This window comes from Schistocerca americana, chromosome X, assembly GCF_021461395.2.
Source record: "Schistocerca americana isolate TAMUIC-IGC-003095 chromosome X, iqSchAmer2.1, whole genome shotgun sequence".
NCBI classification, from domain to species: Eukaryota; Metazoa; Arthropoda; class Insecta; order Orthoptera; family Acrididae; genus Schistocerca; species Schistocerca americana.
Window position 1 is genome coordinate 584,175,315 of NC_060130.1, and position 23,223 is coordinate 584,198,537.

The 23,223-nt window shown below is 40.9% G+C and overlaps 1 protein-coding gene across 1 annotated transcript in view; it reads right to left on the bottom strand.

Moving 5' to 3' along the window:
- Positions 1-23,223, bottom strand: part of LOC124556191 (protein trachealess-like) — a 319,751-nt gene that overhangs the window by 5,256 nt on the left and 291,272 nt on the right. Inside the window, exons 13-14 of the mRNA XM_047130185.1 lie at positions 20,988-21,349; positions 12,982-13,137 (exon numbers count right to left, since the gene is read on the bottom strand). Coding sequence (XP_046986141.1) covers positions 12,982-13,137; positions 20,988-21,349 — 518 coding nt within the window. The remainder of the gene's footprint in view (positions 1-12,981; positions 13,138-20,987; positions 21,350-23,223) is intronic.

Consider the following 23,223-nt stretch of genomic DNA (forward strand, 5'->3'; position numbering starts at 1 on the left):
AACTAATGAGGAGGTATTGAATAGAATTGGGGAGAAGAGTAGTTTGTGGTATAACTTGACAAGAAGAAGGGACTGGTTGGTAGGACATGTTCTGAGGCATCAAGGGATCACAAATTTAGCATTGGAGGGCAGTGTGGAGGGTAAAAATCGTAGAGGGAGACCAAGAGATGAATACACTATGCAGATTCAGAAGGATGTAGGCTGCAGTAAGTACTGGGAGATGAAGAAGCTTGCACAGGATAGAGTAGGATGGAGAGCTGCATCAAACCAGTCTCAGGACTGAAGACAACAACAACAGACCTACTGTCTATAACTGTGACAGATACATAGTAATAAGAAGGGAAGATAAGCTCAATACTAGAGGACGGTGGTTTTTAATGGGTAAACGTCTGAAAAAAAAATTACTAGAAAATAGTCAACTAAATAGAAAATATAGGTATTATGGACTGAAGAAAACATTTTTGAGACTTCTAGAATAGATGAGAGGGGGAAAATCTATCATAAATAGAAGAAAATGGAAAATAGGTGCATACAAGTTAAAAACAAAATGTTATATTACTTGTGAAGGTTTAAAGTAAAGCTGCATCTCCTCTCACCATTACAGCCTTCTGGTATGAAATAAGTGCTAATAGATAGGCAGTAATCTTGTGCAAAGCTTATTTGTATAGATGTAAACATTTCCCACTCTTTCAAGGAATTGTTGTGTAATGTGATTTAGTGGAATGGAATATACACTAATGAGCCACAAAATTATAAACACCCTTTACCATATCATGGGGATGGCTATACCTTGCTGATGTTTGTTGTTAGTAATACACTACACAATTTATATAATTACAGCTGAGGATACAAACAAATCTGTGTCACAAACCATTATGACCATTGAGCAAGTGGTTGTAGACATGGCTAATATCTTTCCCCACTTGATGATATTATCTAACAAGACATTTGTCTCAGTCATGAAATCAGAATCATGTGGCTGTGATTTGAGGAGCATGATGATAAAATCCAGTTGATGACCTGGACCTTTAATTCATAGAATGTCAGCCCTATAAAACACACTTAGGAATTCATGAGGATTAACCAAACAGACAACTAAAAAAATGCAAAGAATTTGATAAGAGATGAAAGAGAGAAACAAGAATATTAACATATTTAGAATTATAACAGCTAAACTGATCAAACCATTTAGGACAGAAACATACAAACTTCATAGTGTTTGATTATTGATGGAAATTAGAACCTAGCGAGCATAAATATAAAATTGTATAATTCATTGTAAATTTTACTGAGAACTATAAGTGGCAGATGTTACACAAACACAATTTCAGCTAAGTACAAAATTTTTATGGGGTGTAACTGCAATTTCCTGTAATGAGACTGAAGCAACAGTGGAGTGTAATTATAGCTGGTAAGACCAAGCTCACCTTGAATATAAGTCTGCAGCATGTATGTCTGAAGCAATCTCCTGTCTCGTTGCACTTTAATGCATATTAAGAGATACATTAAGCTATTTACCAGCTTTGATCTTAAATTATTACACTGTTAAGCACACTAGAAGTCTAAAAGAATTAATGTGTGCTTCATTGACATGGGAAAGTTTTTTATGGAATGTTTTTATTTAATTATTTTTTCTGGATCCCCTGCTATTTACTTATCTATGTCTAAATGAACATAAAATAAAATTTCATTATTTTCTTCTATCTTTTATTTGTTTATTTATTAGCCCATAAGACAATATTCAGGCTGCTTCTTACAATTAAAATATTATTCAACTCATGACTGCTCTCACAGAAGAATAAGATCCAGCTATACATGACACTAGCTCAGCCAATACTTTTAAGATGGTTGTGAAACAGGGGCAAAATCACCAAAAACTGAAGAAGCAATCTGTGCGATTGAGAGGAAGGTACATTGAAAGATCTATGAATCTATCTACTATACGACAGAAGCTGAATTTGAATAAAGAACAAAACAAGATCAGTGCCAGTCTCTTTGGCCAAATACTAGGGTACAAGAGGTAACAGTGGTTTGGCCACTTTGAGCTGACAAATCCCTCCATACTGAGTCCTCCACTCTCAACCTGCTGGAAAATGGTCAAGGAAACATCCAAGGATGCAATGGAAGGATCAGGTATCAACAGTCCTTAAGGAACTGGAGGTGGACTACCATGTACAGTAGATATCGGCTCTGTTGTGACTGACTGAACTCCTTTTTTACTCTACTATTTTTAATGTGTTCTTTTATTACTTTTTTATAGAGTGCTGTTTTTCTCCTTTTGTAGTGGGTTTATTTATTTTGTTTTTCTGCTGTGCTCCTTAAAGGCCTGTTAATGCAATAAATGATGATGAAGATTGCACGTGCGCCCCCCCCCTCCCCCCCCTCCCCCCCCCCCCCCCACACACACACAGTTGTTAGTGGATTCTTACCATAGAAAGATACAGAAATAACTGAATACACAATTAATGTACAGAAACAAATTCTGATAAGAGGAACACAATACACTTGAAAACAAATATCCACTGTATTTTTCATTTCACTACAGGAAAATGAGGTGAGATGTATGAATCCGTGGTAATCCTAAAACCCAATATTTGCAATTGTTTAAAATTCTGTCACAAAATTCAGTTTTGCAAAAAACAGATAGAACAAGCATATACACTGATAAGCTAGAACATTATGATCACTGCCCACCACAATGTTTGATGACACTTGGTGGCATTGCAGGCATGTGATGTGGTAACAAAAATATGTAAGGGGAACAGACATGGATGGGGTACATCCTGGCAAAGATATGAGCTGCAAATGGGGAAATCCATTGAGATAGGTGACTTTGACAAAGGGCAGATTATTATTATGCAGAGCCTGTAAATGATTATCTCAAAAATGTTGAAGCTGGTGAAATGTTCATTCTTCACAGAAAGTGCAGTTCAGAGACTTGTCTGCTCTGTAAAGTAGGACATATGGTGATCTGTGGCATCTCTGCTGAAAGAGCACACTGCAGGTGCATGCACAAGTGTTTTGGAGCACACCGTTCATTATACACTGACGACCATCGAGCACAGCAGCAGACCACCCCTGTGTGTTCACATGTTGACTCAACGACTTCATCAATTATGATTGAAGTGAGCACAAGGCCATCAGGATTTGACTGTCTATTAATGGAAACATGTCGGTTCTTAAGGTGAATCACATTTTTGCTACACTAGGTCGATAATCATCTCCACAAACCCTGTCATTGAGTTGAATGGCAGCACAAAACACACGGTGTGCCATGGATGCAGGCTGGTGGGAGCAGTACTATGCTATGGGAGACATTATCCTGCACTTGTATGGGACTTGTAATAGTAATCAAAGACATACTGGCAGATGCAACCACCTGCTTTCCTTTGTGCTTGATGTCTTCCCTGATGGTGATGTCATTTTTCAGCAGTATAATTGTCCATGTCTTGGAGCCAGAAACGTGCTACAGTAGTTTGACAAGCATTATAGTGAACTCATGTTGATGTCTCAGTTACCAAATTTGCCTGATATAAATCCTATGGAACCCATCTTGGTCAGTGTCGGAAGCCATCAATATGGCCTTCTATTTAGGTGAATTACATGATCTGTGTGTTGACATCTAGTGGCACATATCTGCATAAACCTACCAACAAACTGAAATGCAGAACCAGTGATGTATTTCAGTCCAAAGCTGGAAAAACAAGTTATTAAGGAGGTGATCATAATGTTTTGGCTCACCAGTGTATGTTAGCATGAATAAAAAGGATTTTCTGTCTAGCTGCAGACATTGTGAACAATAAAGCCTATCCCTCTTCTTTCTACTAGATTTTCAATTGCAGTATGAGCAGAGGCAAAGGAGAATTATTTTTCTGATACATTCCTTTCCTGGAGAAAATTTTCAACAAGGAGAATATATTTTTCTGACAGTTGTGGAAGGAAAAATATTTTCTAAATTGAACAATCTGATAACAAAATCAAAGAGAGACAGTTATCAATAAATCATTGTATTTCAGTCTTATTGCTGTTATGTCACATGGAACATTAAAAAATTTTGCTGTTAGGAACTGTTACCACACTGCATAGACCAACACATTTTCAGTAACAGGAACATTATTGCAGAGCACTGACATTTTCGATATTCTTGATTAATTATACATTCTTTTATTGTACAGTTCAGAACTTTCACATATCTTCTCAAAATTTCAGTAGAGTAGTTGGCCAAATTTTACAATCATTTGGCCAGTTAATTCTGTTGTATGTAGCAATTTACATATTTTTAAAAAGTTAAAGAACTGGACAAAACCGTTTTTTGTTACTTTCAAAGTCTGAATTCTGTCTTTAATTGCATGAATTTGTTATAGATTTTTGTACTAGATTTCAAGGGGATATAAACAAATGGAACACTTGCAGATGGAATTCAAGTTTCAACATTGTAAGCCAACAAGTACTAATTGCTTATAATTTTTTCCAGCCACTGTTTCATCTCAGTTAAGGCCTGGAGACATCTGATAAAAACAATCTGCCACTTGTGGTCACTAATGTTAAATGAAACAGCTGTTTTATTACTGCTTCTTAATCATTTTCACAGTGGCATGAAACACAATTCTGGATACCTACAGTCATTTACTTCACTTTTCTGACATCTTATTTTTTATTCAGTCTGTTTTGAATGATTTTTTTTGTTTTTTTTTGTTTTGCCATGGAAATTAAAATAAACTAAGAGTACCAGTTATTTGTAATTTATGATAATGTTTCTGTACACACATCTGTATTCCATTTAGGAAAGAAACTTTACTCTTTCCTTATTGGTCAGAATGCAGAATAGATAATTTATTCATTTTACATCAGTTACCATAAGAAGGTGAGAAACTATGGAATATCTACTAATATTACAATAAGCTCTAACTTCTAATTACAAAGATAGCAAACTATTTCTCCCTTTTATGATCAACTTATCAATGTAGTTATTCTAATTGATTTTTTATTCACCTTAAGGTCAAGGATGTTTACACATGAAGTTTAATTTGCCATTTGTAAATGTGGAACAATGTATTTTCACTCTTGTAATAATTATCAATTATTTGAAACTACATATTAAAGTTTTGTGAAAAATAATGAGTTAAACTAGTTCATCTTGCCATGTCATGTAAATGGGTGATTTAATGTGCTTGGATATTCAGCCAGGTTAGTGGGTTAAACTAATTATTGTTAACTAATAAGTAGCCACACTATCTTTCCTGTGTCTGAATCTTTTGAGGTTTAGATCTAAATTACTATGTTCTTTTCAACATAAAATTTATTGTTCTTAAAAAGCTCTTTAATGTATTTGACAGATATTTTGTGCAGATCAAAGACTACAAGTGATCATAGACTGAAGTACAATGGATAGCATCTTCTATTCATCCACAATCTTGATTTACTTTTTCTCCTCTGCTGCAGTGTGTTTTATTTTATCACAGTCAAACACCAGACACAGAAATGCGAATCTTGTAATGTGGAAAGGATGAATCCATTACAGTTAATGCTTCCTTGTGGAATTTTGTGATTTACATAAAAAAATAATTTGTCTTTTAATCATCTCCTCTTCTTTGTGATCTTACTTAATCTTTCAATGGAAAAAAATCTCCTTTTTGTGATGTACACTAGTGTTTGTGGAAATTGTAGAGTAAAGGAGATTATATGTGACTAAAATGATCTTGATATCATATCATACGTAAATGGTGATACACATCAGACTTAAAGAATGGTGTATGATCTCTGACTACAACAATTTAGTACTGAGTGAAACTCTCAACATAATGCAAGCACAGTCTCTAAACACAATGACATGAGGTTATTTCTCAGGGAATTTCTCTTTGTATTGCATGAATTTGGGTACAAAAAACACTAATGCTGATTGCTGAATGACTCTGATGATACTGATTACCAGAGTATAGAGTGTGAGCCCATTCAATAGTTTTAGTTGGCAAAGTCATGAAATATCTCAACAGAACTGCACAATTACATGTGTTAGTAGACTGGTTGTCATATATTAGTGGTGAAGTTTAAACAGAATTAGATCTTTCTACTGAGAAACTATTGGCAATCTGGTTGTTAAGCATTCTTATTGGTCAGTGGCAGTGCCTGCAATAATACATTCTACATTATCAAAATTTTACTTGTAAGTTATCTTTCTTCTCTTTTAGAAATGAGAGCCTTGATGTGAAAGGACCTGCAACAAATCAAACTGATGCAGCACAGAGAATGTATATGAGAGATATTAGATATTTAATGAGGTAGTTTTACAACCATTTTCGAGTTCAAAGTTGTTAGAAACACATGTTCTGAGTGTGAAGGTACTGCTGCTTGAGACTGACATGCACAATTGTGAGGCACGTGAATAAGTGCAAAATGGAGGGCTATCACTCATGGCTTAATATCTATACCAGACAATGTTGTAGTTTAAAGCTGGTTGTCTGAGATAATAGAAGTTCCTAAAACAATGTTGTGTTTTTTTAGACATGATGGTTTTAGCAGGGTGGTATTCATTTATGCATTATACCAGGGAAGTATTCTTGCTGTTTGTTAAGAATACTGTTGTTTCTTAATAGCAGAGAACTACACTCAGAAGTGTTTTTTGTGTTTTCAGTGAATTTTGTGAGACTATCACTATTCCCAGCATAAAAACTTCTACTTAACATACAAGTAAACAAAACTTGGATGATGTACAATCCATTCTTGAGTCTGTAGAATGTAGTCCTATGACCACCACACATTGGATGTCACACATATCAGTGTTACACATACGAAAGTATGACAAATGTCACATCAGCATGGGTTGTATAATTTATGTTAGCATACCAGTGCATGCAGTACCTTCACACAAGCAATAAAGTTGTGTGATTAGAATCTTGTCAGTGGGTAATTGCTGAGCTGGTGAAGCTAGTTCCACTCACGACGGCATCAACAACACTGGAAACTTACAATGGGGTGTGTTAAAACCACAGATTAGTTTTTATGATTGTGTCACTGTAAATGTGTTGTGGAATTTGATTGAGAAGTGATTAATTGCTGCTATTTTCTCACCAAATAGTCTTACAAGACTCACATGTGGAGATTACTGCAAAATGAGTTGTGATTGTTTCTGAGAATCATTCATTTTGTTACATGACTGGATGATTTTTTTTAGAATTATTGATCCCCTCCACATTCTGCTCATCAAAGAACACATCATCTGAATCCAACATTCCCCATGCAGTGGACTGACCACTTTCATTAGCCACAAAATTTGTTGCTCTTTAACCTATAACATTTTTGCTTGTAGGAACCGGTTGTAAAACAAAGTCTATGGAGAAAAAGTAAGCTCAAAGAAATGAATTAATGGCCAGAGTTACGAAAAGTTCTACCAAAATATGCCAAGAAGTTGAAAACTGTGTGATTTTTTTTATTATTAGTGTGTGTATACATGAACAAGCTGTCTTGATAAGTTATTTGTTTACTGTTGATCATTTTTATGAAATAATGATGTGTTAAATTCAAGATGCAGCAATTCTGTCTTGTACATAATGATTGAGAAGAACTGTACTGGAGACATTAGTGATCACAGAACCTTTTCACAGTAGGGAATGGCTTCAGAACTGAATTGTACAGACACCCACTTCCAGTAAAGGCCAGTCATGATCTGAGCTCAAGACTGTCAAGGAAAGATTTTGGCCATTTCTTGAGCACTGAAGTCAAGGCAATGCCACAAGTGTTCAGACAAATCTGGACAGGGAAGGCTATTGCCACCCTCACCCCCCCCCCCCCCCCCCCCCTCCCCTCCAACTTTCTGTAAGTCAGATTCTGTTGTTTGCTCAGTAATAGAGATAGCCTAGAGCACATAACAATGTCTTCCATACTTGCCACAGACCTCCACACAGATTCTCATGCTAGAGGGTATTTGTCTCTTTCATACTATACTTACGTTGTTCAAGTGATGTCCCATAACAGAGTCGGGAACTTTTATTCAAAAACCAGATGAGCTTGTAGTGGGAACAAAGGAGTGTCACTTGGGAAGAAATGGGAGGGCATTTCTATTTTTGCCAATTGTCTTACAACCAACTTTGTTTCTACAATGATAATTATGTCCTAGACAAAAAAAATTATGGGTAAGTGTGTGTTGATGTGTTAACAGAGCAAAGTCAGTGACTCTTTGACATATACAGTGTGCCTATGTCACTGTCAATCACAGGTATAGCAATCGACTCTGGTGCTAGAATTTCTTTTTCACTTTTTGTTCTCTACTCCATTCAGCAAGTATTCAAACCATTAAAGAGTCACAGTTCATTTCAGCCAAATGCCCTACCAGAGGGAGTCCCAATTAAAAAGATATAGGAGTGGGCTACAAGTTCTGGCATTCACTTGATAATCGAGGGAAACCACCCAAGAACCTGGTGTGCGTGTGTGTGTGTGTGTGTGTGTGTGTGTGTGTGTGTGTGTGTGTGTGTCCTGAAACACACTGTATACAGAATCTGCTGCCACACTGAAAGGCGGGCAAAAATTAGTCAGAGTTTTTTGTGTCCTTTCCTCTGCTTACGACTCTTAGAATAGCAATATTCAGTTTGACAAAAAAGAAAAGATAGAAAAAAATTGTGGTGTTAATTTACAGAGGTAAAACATCTGAGAAAACTATTCATTCTTTCCTAAGAATAAAATGAAGGTAGTCTTCTGTACTCAAAATTAAGGAAAGAGCAGTTCATTATAAATACACAGAGCTTTGCATATGTAAGACTAAATGTGGAAAAATTCTATGTAGGCCAAATGAGGATATATCTCATTTTTCCTAAAGGATGCCATACGGATGTACTTGAAGAACTTGGAACTTATACTAATTTGAAAAAAACTATCCACATCAGTTCTGAAATTATCATAGTGATATCTGTAACAACATCATCAAGTATTTACTGAACTGTTATAATGGGTCTTCTCTTTATTTTCCCTTTGCCTTTGTTGGATTCACTTTTTCTTCTGGTTTGCATGTGTCTAATAGAAGCTTGACTTAACTGTTATTTCATCCTAGCTGTTTAGGGTAGACTTGTGACTACCAAGTACCTGCTTATTACTTACTGGTTGTCTTTGCAGGCTGGCATCATCTATACAGTTTCTAGAGTACATTTAGCACACATATGCCACTAGTTACTTATCTTTTTACTAATTTTCATTTTCAGAAGGCTCTCTCTCACAATAAGCATTATATTGTTATTATTTTAAATGTTAAATTTGGGATTTATGAGTTATACATTTCATACTGTCATATAGTCAACTGTAGCCACAAGTTTCATTTATGTTCAGATTCTTCTTGCAACTCCTGGCCAGTTCTGTTGACTATCTTCTAAATGTATTAGGTGGTATAGTTGTGCAACCAAATGAGGTGCAGCAGTGATTAGCACACTGGACACACATTTAGGAGGATGATGGTTCAAAACTGCATCCAGCCATTCTGGCAGAGGTTTTACATGGTTTCTCTAAATCATTCAGACAAAATGCTGGGATGGTTCCTTTGAAAGGGTGTTACTGATTTCCTACCTCATCGTTGCAACAATGTGAGCTTGTGCTTCATCTGTGATGACCTCAATGTCAATGGGACATTAAACCCTGCTCTTCCTTCCTTGCTCCCTTCCTTCCTTATAGTTGTGTACAGAAGTTAGTTTGCATTTGTAATTTCATTTCCTACTACAGCAACCACCTGATTATCAGCATGTAGGTTATCAATGCATAGGTTAGCGGTTTTAGAAAGAATAAAACCCAATTCTGAGGTATTCTGTTATAATTAGAACAATTAGTTTCGTTTAGAAACAGTATTATATATGCACCCTCATGTTTTACTGCTGGGAGATGATGCACCAGCCTTTAGTGGAAGTGCCTACTCATCTGATCGATCTTCTGAAACAAACTACTTGTTATAAAACGTAGATGATGCCTATCAACTTGGTTTTTAGCAGCTAAGCGATGTGGATATAATGAGCAATGTGTATTCCGTACAGGAAGACAGCAATGATGAAACAGTTGAGACTCTTGTTAATACATACACCAGAGCAATGATATGCATAGATATGTTATTAGATTATGCAGGACAAAATTCGTTTAACTGTACTGTTTTTTGACTTTCCATAAAATGAGAACAGTTACCAGGAAAAAAGTGAATGAAAAATGGACACGTAAGTAAACTGGATGATAATCTCCCCAAAGTGAACTGAAAGCATATAATGCAAAATACAGGATGTTTTAAGTGTAAGCAAAGCAAGGCTCCATGTTCTTGTAAAAAATTGGCCAACAATATGTACAGTCGTGGACAAAACGAGTGAGACCCCTCGCCTTTTCGTTATGCTGATCTGCACAGCTTTAAAGTCTGCTACACAGCATAACAGGCTAGGCGACCAACATACTATGCACAGACGTGAAATTGACAAACTATTCGAACTTTGTCAGACTGTTTTCAATCATGTGTAAGACTATATTAATGCTGATTAGTGTGTTAAACACAACACGTAAATATAAGATATAAATGAAAGAAGAAACGCTAATTAGTATGAACTGTACTAAAAAAATGAATTTCAGCTTATCGAGATAACACAACTGTTCTAGTAAGACAAAGTACCCAAGATCGTTATGAATTAGCAAAATATTATGCGCATTCGGCCGCGAAACGGTTCGTGTCATTTTTCAGACCAGTCATAGTGGATTACCATTGATGACCTACCATGAAAGTGCGCAAATTTAGAAATGCATGAAGATTCATAACGAAATTCAGTTAAAAATCATTCAGTGCCACACGTAGGTCAATTCAATTATTGACAGAAGCGGAAAAAGGAAGCAGTAACAAGTATGAAATTCCACAAGAGTTTCATATTGACATCCACAGGGCGCCAGTACAGAATAAATGTGGCAATAAAACGTATTGGGGGCGCGGGAATTTCTTAAAATTGCTTTACTGATAGTCTATCTGCCTCCATTGAGATTAGAACCGAAAACAAACCAGACCTCCCTTGCAGTGGCAAACACCTTTCACGACGCTAGTAGACAACCCATACAAAGAGCCCTCTATTATTACCCCAGACATGAATAAGCCGGAAATTTCGCAATGAAAATGGCAAAATGATCTGCGGTTTCTGTTGCATAGAGCTTTCTGGACTCTAAAACATAAATTTTCTATCTTTATGTCACCGCTTATGTACAATCATTCGGGATGTTTATCGAAATAACAAAATACTGTTATTAGCGAGTAATGGCAATGGGTTCTACACAACGCTGGTGCCTACTTTGAAGGACAGTAACAGGAGCAAACATGTAACTCTTTTGTATTGGTTGTGAATAAATAGTTGTCACTATTTAAGTTCTAACCCTCGTATAGTCTTACATATGGTTGAAAATAGTCTGACAAAATTTGGATAGTTCGTCAATTTCATGCCTGTGCATAGTATGTTGGTAGCACTTCGTCGCCTTGCCTGTTATGCTGTGTAGCAGACTTTAAAGCTGTGCGGATCAACATAACGAAAAGGCGAGGGGTCTCGCTCGTTTTGCCCACTACTGTACAGTCTAGGTTCCACATTAACCCAGGAAGCTTGCTCCAGTTTACCGTCTCCCTTTCTCTTTATTTTTAAACAGATCGTCTGCTAATGAGTTGCTAAGAGGTCGAGACCGGACGGGACCCGAGCACTGTGTCATCTTCTGGCACTGGTGTCATTCTGCTGCAGCATGGGAGGGCACGGGGTCAGCACGCAACTCTCCTGGTCACTGTTGGCTCGCTTGATCTTGAAGCTACTACTTCTCAATCAAGTATGTTGGCGTGATGAAAAGTAATGACTCTGAATTGCTTATGTGAAAACTCTTAAGGCTTTGTAAAATTAACGAATGTGTTAACATTGTTTATCTTTATTCTTTATGTCCACATATTTATTCCTCAACATAGTCAACCTAGCAATGAACATATTTCTCCCAATAAGAGACCAGTTTGTTGGTATCACCACTGTTGAATATTTGACTCTGTTGGCGGAGCGACATCACCACCTCTGCTTGCACCGCTTCGCCACTATTAAAACGAAGTCCTCTGCAGTGTTATTTAAGTTTTGAAAGCAGATGAAAATCGAATGGGACGAAGTTGGGACTGTACAGAGGATGATCGATCACAGTGAACCCAAGACGTCAGTTTGTTTCATATATCACAGCAGAGTGGATGAACTTTTTGAACTCGAAACTCGATTACGGCATGCCATTTCACACACACCGACATAGTTACGTTACACAGCGCATTTCTACACGCTACAATTCAGAGGGTTGTAGCTTTGTTTAATCTACAGAATTTTAAGAGTTTTAACATAAAGAATTCGGAGGCATAACTTTTCAGCATATCCTCGTAGTTCTTGAACTGACATCATGAGGTGGGTTTTAAGCGCACCGCAGTGCGGGGTAGCCGCGCGGTCTTGGCGCCTTGTCGCGGTTCGCCCGGTGCCCCCCCCCCCCTACCCTCCCTCGGAGATTCGAGTGCGTGTGCTGTCCGTAGCGTAAGTTAGTTTAAGTCAGATTAAGTAGTGCGTAAGCCTTGGGACCGATTACCTCAGCAGTCTCGTCCCTTAGGGGCTTACCACAAATTTCCAAATTAAGTGCACCCTTGTAAATAAATTGTCAGTTTCTGGAGAATACGTTATGCAGTGGGTTTTCTATTGTGACATATAGCACGTTTTGTAAGGAGCAGTTTCCGGTATCTTGGTTTATCTGTGTTAGTTGGTTATCCGTACATTCTAGGATCCACATTAAAACAGGGAGCTTGCTCCAGTTTACCGTCTCCCTGTCTCTTTGTTTTTAAACAGATCGTCTGCTAATGAGTTGCTAAGAGGTCGAGACCGGACGAGAGCCGAGGGCGAAAAATACAATAAAGGAATTTAGTTCCCCGAGAGTTCTGGAGAGCGAGTAAGAAAGGTAAGTGGTGTCAACGAATCTACCGAAGTAATTATGTATGCGAACCTGCGGCTTAAGAGGGAGCGGCTGAGCGGGCAGCTCGTACTGGTAACCGTCGAAGAGCTGCTGCTGGTGCTTGTCGCGCGGCGACACGGACGAGGGCGGAGTCATGGCCGAGTGGTAGTCGTAGGCAGTAGCGGCGGCGGCGCTCGAGGCGGCGGCACCCGCCCCCGCCGCCGCCCCCGCAGCCGCCCCCGCGCCGGAGGCCGCGGCAGCAGCGGCCGCCGCGTACGACGACACGAGGCTGCTGAAGGCCACGTCGCCGCCCGCCGCGCCGCCGCCGCCCGGCGCCGCCGCCGCAGCCGCCGCCGCCGCGGCCGCCGCGTACGAACTGCCGTCGCTGCCCGGCGGCGTCGGCAGGGGGCCCACCTGCGAAACAGCCCGCTGCTGCTCACTGCGTCGCGAAACGGCTAAACTGTTCCAAAACACCACGCCCCTTGCACCGCCGGCCGCGGTGGCCGTGCGGTTCTAGGCGCTTCAGTCCGGAACCGCGAGACTGCTACGGTCGCAGGTTCGAATCCTGCCTCGGGCATGGATGTGTGTGATGTCCTTAGGTTAGTTAGGTTTAAGTAGTTCTAAGTTCTAGGGGACTGATGACCTCAGATGTTAAGTCCCATGGTGCTCAGAGCCACTTGAACCACTTGAACCCCTTGCACCAGCTGTCTCTCCCGAGAGTCATCAGGCTCATTTCCTCTCGTGTTTCGGCAGATATTTTCAACTTCGTTTTTGCAATCTGTAGCTGTAGTCTGCCACCCCCAGAGTCAATCGAAAGAGTCGTTTCGTTTCCATTTACAAATAATTTTATGTTTAAAGAGGTATTTTACGTGCCCATTCGATATAGTGAATCCGAATTAGTCCAGTGTGATATTCAGTTTAGCGATATGTAATTAAAGGGACAGTAAAACAAGAAAAATAACGAGTAGTCCGGCTGCGACTGACTAGCGCTGCTGCATGGCGGTAGAAGATAGCGGCAGGCCATGGCGGCACACGAGACGGAGTAAACCGGACAACGAAGGAGAGATGAACAAACTTTTTACTGTGTCCACGTTAATACATACATCTAAGCTGAATATCGCACTAGACTAATTTGGGACCGCTCTATCGAATGGGCACACAAAATCCCTCTTTTGACACGATTTTATTTGTAACAGGAAACAAACCGACTCTTTCCGTTAATACTGGTCGCTGCATCAAAGACGTGATGAGCAGTATTTTTTTTTTGGACTGACTCAAGCTACACACTGCAAGAACGAAATGCAAATATCTGACGAAACACCAGAGAGAACGTGTCTGACGACTCCTAAGAGGAACACCCGATATATCCAGATTTTATCTTTAGTACTTACATTGAATTAATAATCTTATTAAACTTTTAGATCTCCGTGACTGTTTTAATCATGCTTGGAGCTCCGGCGACAAACTAATGGATCGTACAGGTAAGGACAAGGGAAAACCGTACAGTTTTATAGCCAATTTCGGTGTTTTTTTTGTCACTTTTGGTGCTGTTTTGACCCGATTTTGATGTTATGTTTTATCAACTTCGATGTTATTTTTTGACTGTTTATTTTGATAGTACCGTATGTTATTCATTTTTGTCTCATTCAATTGTTTTTCGGTGTTATGTTGGAAATGCAAATACGCATATCAGTTACTTTGTACAGATTAATTATCAGAACGGTTAATTATTAGAATAAAGTAAAATCAGCAACTAGCCACCGTTAATAATGTTATTCATTAGGAACAAATACCACCGTTTCCTGATTCGAACCGGCAGGTGCATCATCAAACGGATGATCACGTTTTAAATTTCATGCAGCTCATGCTGTACACGTCATGTTGATTGATTTTCATCGTCGCGAAATTTCCTTGTCGTGGTGATGCCCTACGGCAAGGAACTTCCAGGAAATCAGCCAACATCACGTGTACAGCATAGCCTAAATGAAATTTTAAACTAAATAGCCATTTCATGACGAACCTGTCGGTTCGAAACTGGTAAAGGCACTATTTGTTCTTAATAAATTCCGTTATTACCAGTGGCCGGTTACTCTTCTTCATTTTAAGAATTAAACTCTATTTTGAAACAGCTTTTGTATACCATGTCAGTTTTTGACAAAACTGAATTACATTTATTGATCTCAAATGTCCCGTGCTATGATTGACTGACAGAAGCAGTCTGTGCAGGTGCCATGTTATTCGTTCTGTATCTTTGCAAAACTTAAGTGCCATATTTGTCGGTTTTCATATTTTTATTTGCTTACTACGAAAATATGCAGTGTAAGTGCAGTATCGCATTAAAAGAGCTCTCCAAAACGCATCATTTTTTGGATCGATTTTCTGCAATGTCGGTAAATGTGCCGTAAGCGAATAAGACTTTTACCTTAATCGACTTCGATCGAAATAGTGTAGTTTAAGCTGACGTCGCATCTAGGGAATCAGTTTTGCACACTAGAAATGATCTGTAGCTATAAGGTTATGCGCAAACGTCAACAGTGAGAAAAAAAAGGTCTAGATGCAATTTCAACACCAAAAATCCATCAAATACCGATAGCAGTAAATTGATACTTTCAGATTCGTGACATTTCCAAAAGAAAACGGGGTAAATGCATAATTACGCGATAGTTCGTAAAAACCACTAATTTTCCGTTATGACAGTAAAAATCGCCGATTTCCTGTTGCTTTTTGCATTATCGTTTACGCGAAATTTTCATGACCTTGCTGATATTAGATATTTGACGGCGTGAACACAGTGCTCTTTTATGTGAATGAGAATATAATTGTGTCATGGGAATTTTTTGCTGTAATGGGAACAAGAGGAGTCAGTACAAAAAGCACACTACTTAAGCTGTCATGTTGACAGCCGGCTGGGAAGTATTTATCTGTAGTGTCCCCCAAGATTCCATCTTAGAATCTCTGTTTTGTTGAGCATGCTAGCGACCTATCAGTAGCGTTGCTGAATTCTAATTTTTTAAAACTGGAAACTGATAAAATTTTTTTGATAAATGACAAGTCAAGCATAGTTTTAGAAAGGACAGTTAATGAAACCTCCATGAAGATTGAGAAATGGTTTTTAGCCAATTCATTGTCATTAAACTTTGAAAAGACTCGCTGTGTTCATTCCATCTGACACCATCAAATTTCTGGAATTGATTACAAATTCGACTGAGAGGAACACGCAATACAAATAATTCTGAAACGCCTAAGCAAGTGTATCTGCAATATGATGCGATCAGGTAAGGTGAAAATAATTGAAATGTGGCGTAAATTGTTTAATTTTCTTCAGTTACGTCATACGGTGTTGTATTTTGGAAAAACTCATTAGGAAAAGTAAGATAGTGTGTAACATGATTATTGGTAGTGTAAATTTAATGAAGCCCCGCATAAAATTGGCCAAATAATTGGGTATACTGTCAGCTAGAAGGGTATTGATTCTTTAACGAAATTTACAGTAAATGGGACAACTTATCCATTTTCTCAGCGAACAGCCTGGATGACAGAGTTAGTACTAGAAATAACGGAAACCTACATAAAGACTTACATACACTTATTTTGATCTGAAGTATACATTATTTAAGAACAGTTATTTCCAATAGTATACCAGAAATGGTGAAACGTTTATTTACTAGTTACGTACGAGGGTTGGAACTTATATAGTGGCAACTATTTATTCACAACCGATACAAAAGAGTTACTTTGTTTGCACCTGTTACTGTCCTTCAAAGTAATCACAAGAGTCGTGTAGAACCCGTTGCCAGCGATGTGGAAGGCGTAGTACACCGTTAGCAGAGCCTGTTCTGTTGATGGTGCGAATGGAGCGGTCTACTGCCTGTCGAATCTCTGGAACAGTTCTGAAGTGAATGCCACTAAGTGGTTCCTTCATCTTCGGAATCAAATCAAAGTCAGAAGGACTTAAGTGCGAGGAGTATGGCGGATGGTACAGTACTTCCCAGTCCCATCGACCGAACAGAGCAGCCACAGCTAGCGCTGTATGCGCCCGTGCATTGTCGTGCAAAATGATGAGTGGGTTGCACAGAAAGTGTCGCCGCTTCTTGCACAAAGCTGGTAGCAGGTGATGCTCCGAAAATGGGCAGTAATACTGTGCACTGACGGTCTGCCGTGGAGGAACGTAATGCGTTAGGATAACAACATCACAGCCGTACACGAGAATCACCATAACTTTAGACCGCTCCATTCGCACCATCAACAGAACAGACTCTGCTAACGGTATACTACGCCTTCCACATAGCTGGCAACGGGTTCTACACAACGCAGGTGACTACTTTGAAGGACAGTAACAGGTGCAAACGCGTAACTCTTTTGTATCGACTGTGAATAAATAGTTGCCACTTTTTGATTTCCAACCCTCGTATGATTTAAGATGAGCCTTTAGGATTTATTGGACTGCCGAATTTCTTAAAACAACTAATAGTTATACAAATAATTTAATATAAGCTCTATCCAATATTCGATTCTTGCACGTCTGAAGTTAAGTAAATCGGGGAATTCGATCAGTAACCCTTTTGGATGTTGGAATGGCGGACTTTCTGAAATGGACGTGCCGGTTCGAAAGTACTACTAGTTTATGACTTCAGAGAGTTCGTGAACCACCGTGATCCACGAAGTATTTCTTCCGATAGGGAAAACTGAATGTGCTGGAGTATGATTTATGGTGCCCCACGTGCAAGATGCGGAGAAGCTGGTATCAAATCGAGGATTCGTTAACTAGCTGGAGGTGAGATTTTATGGAATAGACAGACTTGGCCAGGTCTAAGTAATGAAACAAGTTTACATTTGTTTTCATGGGAACTTGAAGAGTTGGCATTTTTGTGTGACTTTTGACTATTGACTTTGATCTGTATTCTTGTTTTGTCATTGTAGACATTGCTAGGTGTGGTATCACATTTCGATGCCATCCCACGGACGTCATAAAGCTGGCAACGGAATTACTTATTTCCCGACAGTGGTCGTGCGGGATCTGGCGGAGCCAAAGGTGCGCACCAGCTTAGCCACGCCTCCAGCGGCTGTGGACTCTGAGCGCCCTCTTCTGCCGCAGTATAGGACGTCTGGCGGTAGGCACGCAGCCCACTCGCGTTGGAGCCACGTCGCTACTGACGCTACGCAGATGCCGCCTAGTCGCGGCCCCGATACCCTATTTCGTGCTTTAGTTCAGAGAGACTCATCCTTGTTGACATTGAGAGCTGAACTTTAATTCTTGCTGCATTATTTGTAATGAGTCTGCGTACGCTCGGAAAAATACAAATTACTTAAATCTTCTGTTTGCTGTGTTAACTTGTTCGCTAATCATTTCTGCTCTTGTCCAGCTTTCTTTGGACGACAGTAGCCGTAGCACTCTGTAGCTCCCCACTCCTTATCACTGTGTACGAAGACGTACACAACAGCAGGGACCAGCTGAAGGCAAGTTATGGACTGATAGCTGTGTACATATTCCAGCCCAGAGGCCGGACATCGAGTAGCTAAGTAGCTAAAGGGTTTTACACTACTGGCCATTAAAATTGCTACACCAAGAAGAAATGCAGATGACAAACGGGTATTCATTGGACAAATATAATATACTAGAACTGACATGTGTTTACATTTTCACAAGATTTGGGTGCATAGATCCTGAGAAATCAGTACCCAGAACAACCACCTCTGGCCATAATAACGGCTTTGATACGCCTGGGCATTGAGTCAAACAGAGCTTGGATGGCGTGTACAGGTACAGCTACACATGAAGCTTCAACACGATACCACAGTTCATCAAGAGTAGTGACTGGCGTATTGTGACGACCCAGTTGCTCGGCCACCATTGACCAGACGTTTTCAATTGGTGAGAGATGTGGAGAATGTGCTGGCCAGGGCAGAAGTCGAACATTTTCTGTATCCAGAAAGGCCCGTACAGGACCTACAACATGTGGTCGTGCATTATCCTGCTGAAATGTAGGGTTTCGCAGGGATCGAATGAAGAGTAGAGCCACGGGTCGTAACACATCTGAAATGTAACGTCCACTGTTCAAAGTGCCGTCAATGAGAACAAGAGGTGACCGAGACGTGTAACCAATGGCACCCATACCATCACGCCGGGTGATACGCCAGTATGGCGATGACGAATACACGCTTCCAATGTGCGTTCACCGCGATGTCGCCAAATACGGATGCGAACATCATGATGCTGTAAACAGAACCTGGATTCATCCGAAAAAATGACGTTTTGCCATTCGTGCACCCAAGTTCGTCGTTGAGTACACCATTGCAGGCGCTCCTGTCTGTGATGCAGCGTCAAGGGTAACCGCAGCCATGGTCTCCGAGCTGATAGTCCATGCTGCTACAAACGTAGTCGAACTGTTCGTGCAGATGGTTGTTGTCTTGCAAACGTCCCCATCTGTTGACTCAGGGATCGAGACGTGGCTGCACGATCCGTTACAGCCACGCGGACAAGATGCCTGTCTTCTCGACTGCTAGTGATACGAGGTCGTTGGGATCCAGCACGGCGTTCCATATTACCCTCCGGAACCCATCGATTCCATATTCTGCTAACAGTCATTGGATCTCGACCAATGCGAGCAGCAATGTCGCGATACGATAAACTGCGATCGCGATAGGCTACAATCCGACCGTTATCAAAGTCGGAAACGTGATGGTACGCATTTGTCCTCCTTACACGAGGCATCACAACAACGTTACACCAGGCAACGCCGCTCAACTGCTGTTCGTGTATGAGAAATCGGTTGGAAACTGTGGTGTGCGTACTGCAAGACCTTCGGTACACACACCATCAGATTAGTTGACTTGTCGCTCTAACGAAGTAGGCGAATGTCAGGAATATGTATCGTGGTTTTATCGTGGCGTGTTTATCTTCTGCCGTTAGGTCAGACGATAGTAATGCCACTTGCACGCTTAGAGTAGCAGATTGACAGTGACCAACTTTAAACAGAACTCGATTAATTTTCACACACATTTATTAAAATAATAAAAAGCATAGATATTACGTAACTTGATTCTGGATGCTGTTTACAATTGACAATCTGAAGTTACTTTGGTCTTGGTAAGTTAATCTTATTCTCACGTATCTCTGATACTTGACGAAGTGTCTATACATTTCTCTTCATGGCTATGTACAGGAATATGATAATCTTATTAGGCGCAGTCTGAAACTTGACTATAGACTGGTACAGACAAATGCAGACTAAAGCAGACTGATGCACACTGACTAATCGGAGGTCTGTACACTCGTTATAATACCTCGCGCGTTCAGGTATCACTGCGCGAGTGTGATCCGCGAGGAGAAAAGGTTCTACGTTAGCAGCAATCTCATTGGGTGCGTTACATATTAATACGCGGATTGGCGGAAGCAGAATTTGGTCCGTCTCTAAGGCAGCGCCATCTCGTAGTGCGGAGACGAACGAGCGCTGCGCCTGCGCTGTTGTGCTTAGTGGGGCGTGCTCTAGTGGGAAAGTTATTTACGCGCTGACTACGCGGAACTATGTACACAACAGAAACTTTCCTCATGTTAGCACTTTATAGGTGTCGCCACCAGCGCCAACCTTTCGTGAATGCTCTGAAAAGCTAATCATTTGCATATCACAGCATCTTCTTCCTGTCGGTTAAATTTCGCGTCTGTAGCACGTCATCTTCGTGGTGCAGCAATTTTAATGGCCAGTAGTGTAATTATTGACATTGGAGGAGTGAGAAGTTTAGGCATGTCTCGCGGGTCAAAGCGAGTTTGTCGACCCTTACTTAGGCTGATTTAAAATGTGAGCAATGCAGAGCCAGTTCCTTCTCCTTATCCTTTCCCGTATGTAGTAGGGTTCCTTCTCTAGTGACCTAGAAATTGATGGAACGTCAGATTCTAACTTTCCTGCTTTCGTTCAATGCTTCGCTTTCCCAATACCGACAAAACTACACAACCACACATTGTTAGTTGTTGGCAACTTTCAAGTAGTGCAGTTTATCTATAGAGAAGACGATCGAAAGTTGTGAGGTAGGCCAGTATTTGGTTTGATTCGCTGACTAACCTGGTCGGCGGTGTAGTAGGCGGAGGAGCCGCGCGCGGCGGCGGCAGCGTGCACGTTGGCGCGGATGACACTCTCGCGGTTGGCGTACAGCTGGCGCAGCAGCGCCGACGCGGGCAGCGGGCCGGCCGCCGTCGCCTGGTGCGCGCCGTGCGCCCCCAGGTGATGCGCGCCGATCCACTGGATCGTACTCCGCTGCTGCTGCTGCTGCTGCTGCTGTTGCTGCTTCAGAAGCGCGTCCGTGCTGAAGTCCGTCGGCTGCTGCTGCTGCTGCTGCTGTGGTGGAGTGGCCGCCGGGAGGTGCTTCGACATGGCGTGCTCCAGGTCTTTCACCGACGTACCGCCGCCCCCTGCTCCGCCACCACCTGTCAGTATCGAAGTTGCGTTAGTCTTCTTCGTGAGATCCTGGCAGGGTCGCCAGATGAAATTTGGAAGCTGTTGTGGATCTTATACGAAATCCTGTTAGAGATAGTGAAATACAGGGGTTGGACGAAAATATGAAAACACCGCGAGAAATGCATGCATGAACATAAACGCAAGTGCTACTCAAGCTTGCAGGTTTGCTTCCGTGACCAAACCAGCCGAAGTGTTTCGTGTTTCAAGAGCCACCGTGGCATAAGATTTATACCGCATTAAGGGAAAGTGGAAAAGCATCATCTGCCAAGTCAAAATCAGAACAAAAATGTGTATTGAGTGAAAGTGACAGACGGTCACTGGAGAAGATGGTGACGAAAACTATGGGAATGAGTGTAGCAAAAGACACTGCAAAATTGAATGTCGTACTCGCGAACTCTGTCAGAACAAAAACAACACGAAGTACGAAGGGACCTCCAGAAGCAGGGAATTCCAAAACCACTCATCACTGAAGCAAATGCCTGCAACACGAAAAGTGAAGTCATAAAACTTGGACCATAGAGCAGTGGAAGAAAATAATTTGGTCGGATGAGTCTTGATTCACACTGTTTCCAACATCTGGCCGTGTTTACGTCCCAACATGGCGGGAGTTCTGTGATGATTTGGGCAACTGTATTGTGATATTGCATGAGTCCCATGGTTACTCTACAAGGTCGCATTACTGCCAGGGGTAATTGTGTGACCATTTTGGCTGATTAGGTCTATCCTATAGTACAACGTTTCTTCCCGAATGGTGATGCTGCGACAAGACTCCTGTTCATACAACTCACATCGTGCAGGACTGGTTTTGTGAGCATGAGGATGAAGTGTCGTTTCTCCTCTGGCCACTACAATCGCCAGATCTCAATATTTTGAGCCTTTGTGGTCTACTTTGGTGAGAAGGGTGCATGATTCGCCTTCATCATCTTTACTTGAAGTTGCCATTATCTTGCAGGAAGAGTGGTATGACATTCCCTTGAAAACCATACAGGACTGTGTTTATCCATTCCGAGACTAATGGAAGCTCTTTTGAATGCTAGCGAGTTTCTTACACCGTTTTAGGCTTGGTAATGTGTTATGTTTTTTGTATTCCCATATTTTCGTCCAACATCTGGAAGCGCCTCCGCAGCTTAATAATTAGAGTGTCTGACTGCTACGCAAAGGACACAGATTCCGTTGCCAGTACTGCCAGGGATTTGTCCTTGATGGGTGGACTGGAAAAGGGTGCAGATTCGTGATGCCAGTTAACTTTATTAACAAGTAACGGCTTAAATAGATGGCAACCTGACAACAGCTTAGAGAGCAGTATGGTGGATGCTGGCTGCTGGAGGCTGTCACTTCAATGAAGTATTCGTCATTGCTGTGCTAACTCTTTCTGGACGTTCAGGAGACTGCTCTTACACCAGTAATTAGGTACCTACCATCTAAATGTGACAGAATTATTAGGGAGTCCCAGAAGAGGTTCTGGCTAAAGTTATTGAAAACCATGAACTGTTCCACAAAGTCTGTATGGCATATTAGATGTTCTAATTGATTTCTAAGTAATTCGGTGGAATTTAGCCCTTGTGAGTCGAAAGAGTGCTAGGATCTTAGCAGGTATCGGCAAGTGAACTTTTGCAGAGTCATACCCCAACATCTGATTGCTGTATGAAACTTGCCTGCTATTGCTGTTATTAGTCTTTCTTATGAGATACTTGCAGCGTCGGGTGGTGGAACAGGTTGCGTTCAGTCTCGTGATGCCAACTGAGGAGCTAACAGAGCGAGAAATAGTGTCTCCTAGGAGTGGGAAACGGACAACGACGGATAGAGCGACATGCTGGTCCCATGCCCCTCCATACCACATCCG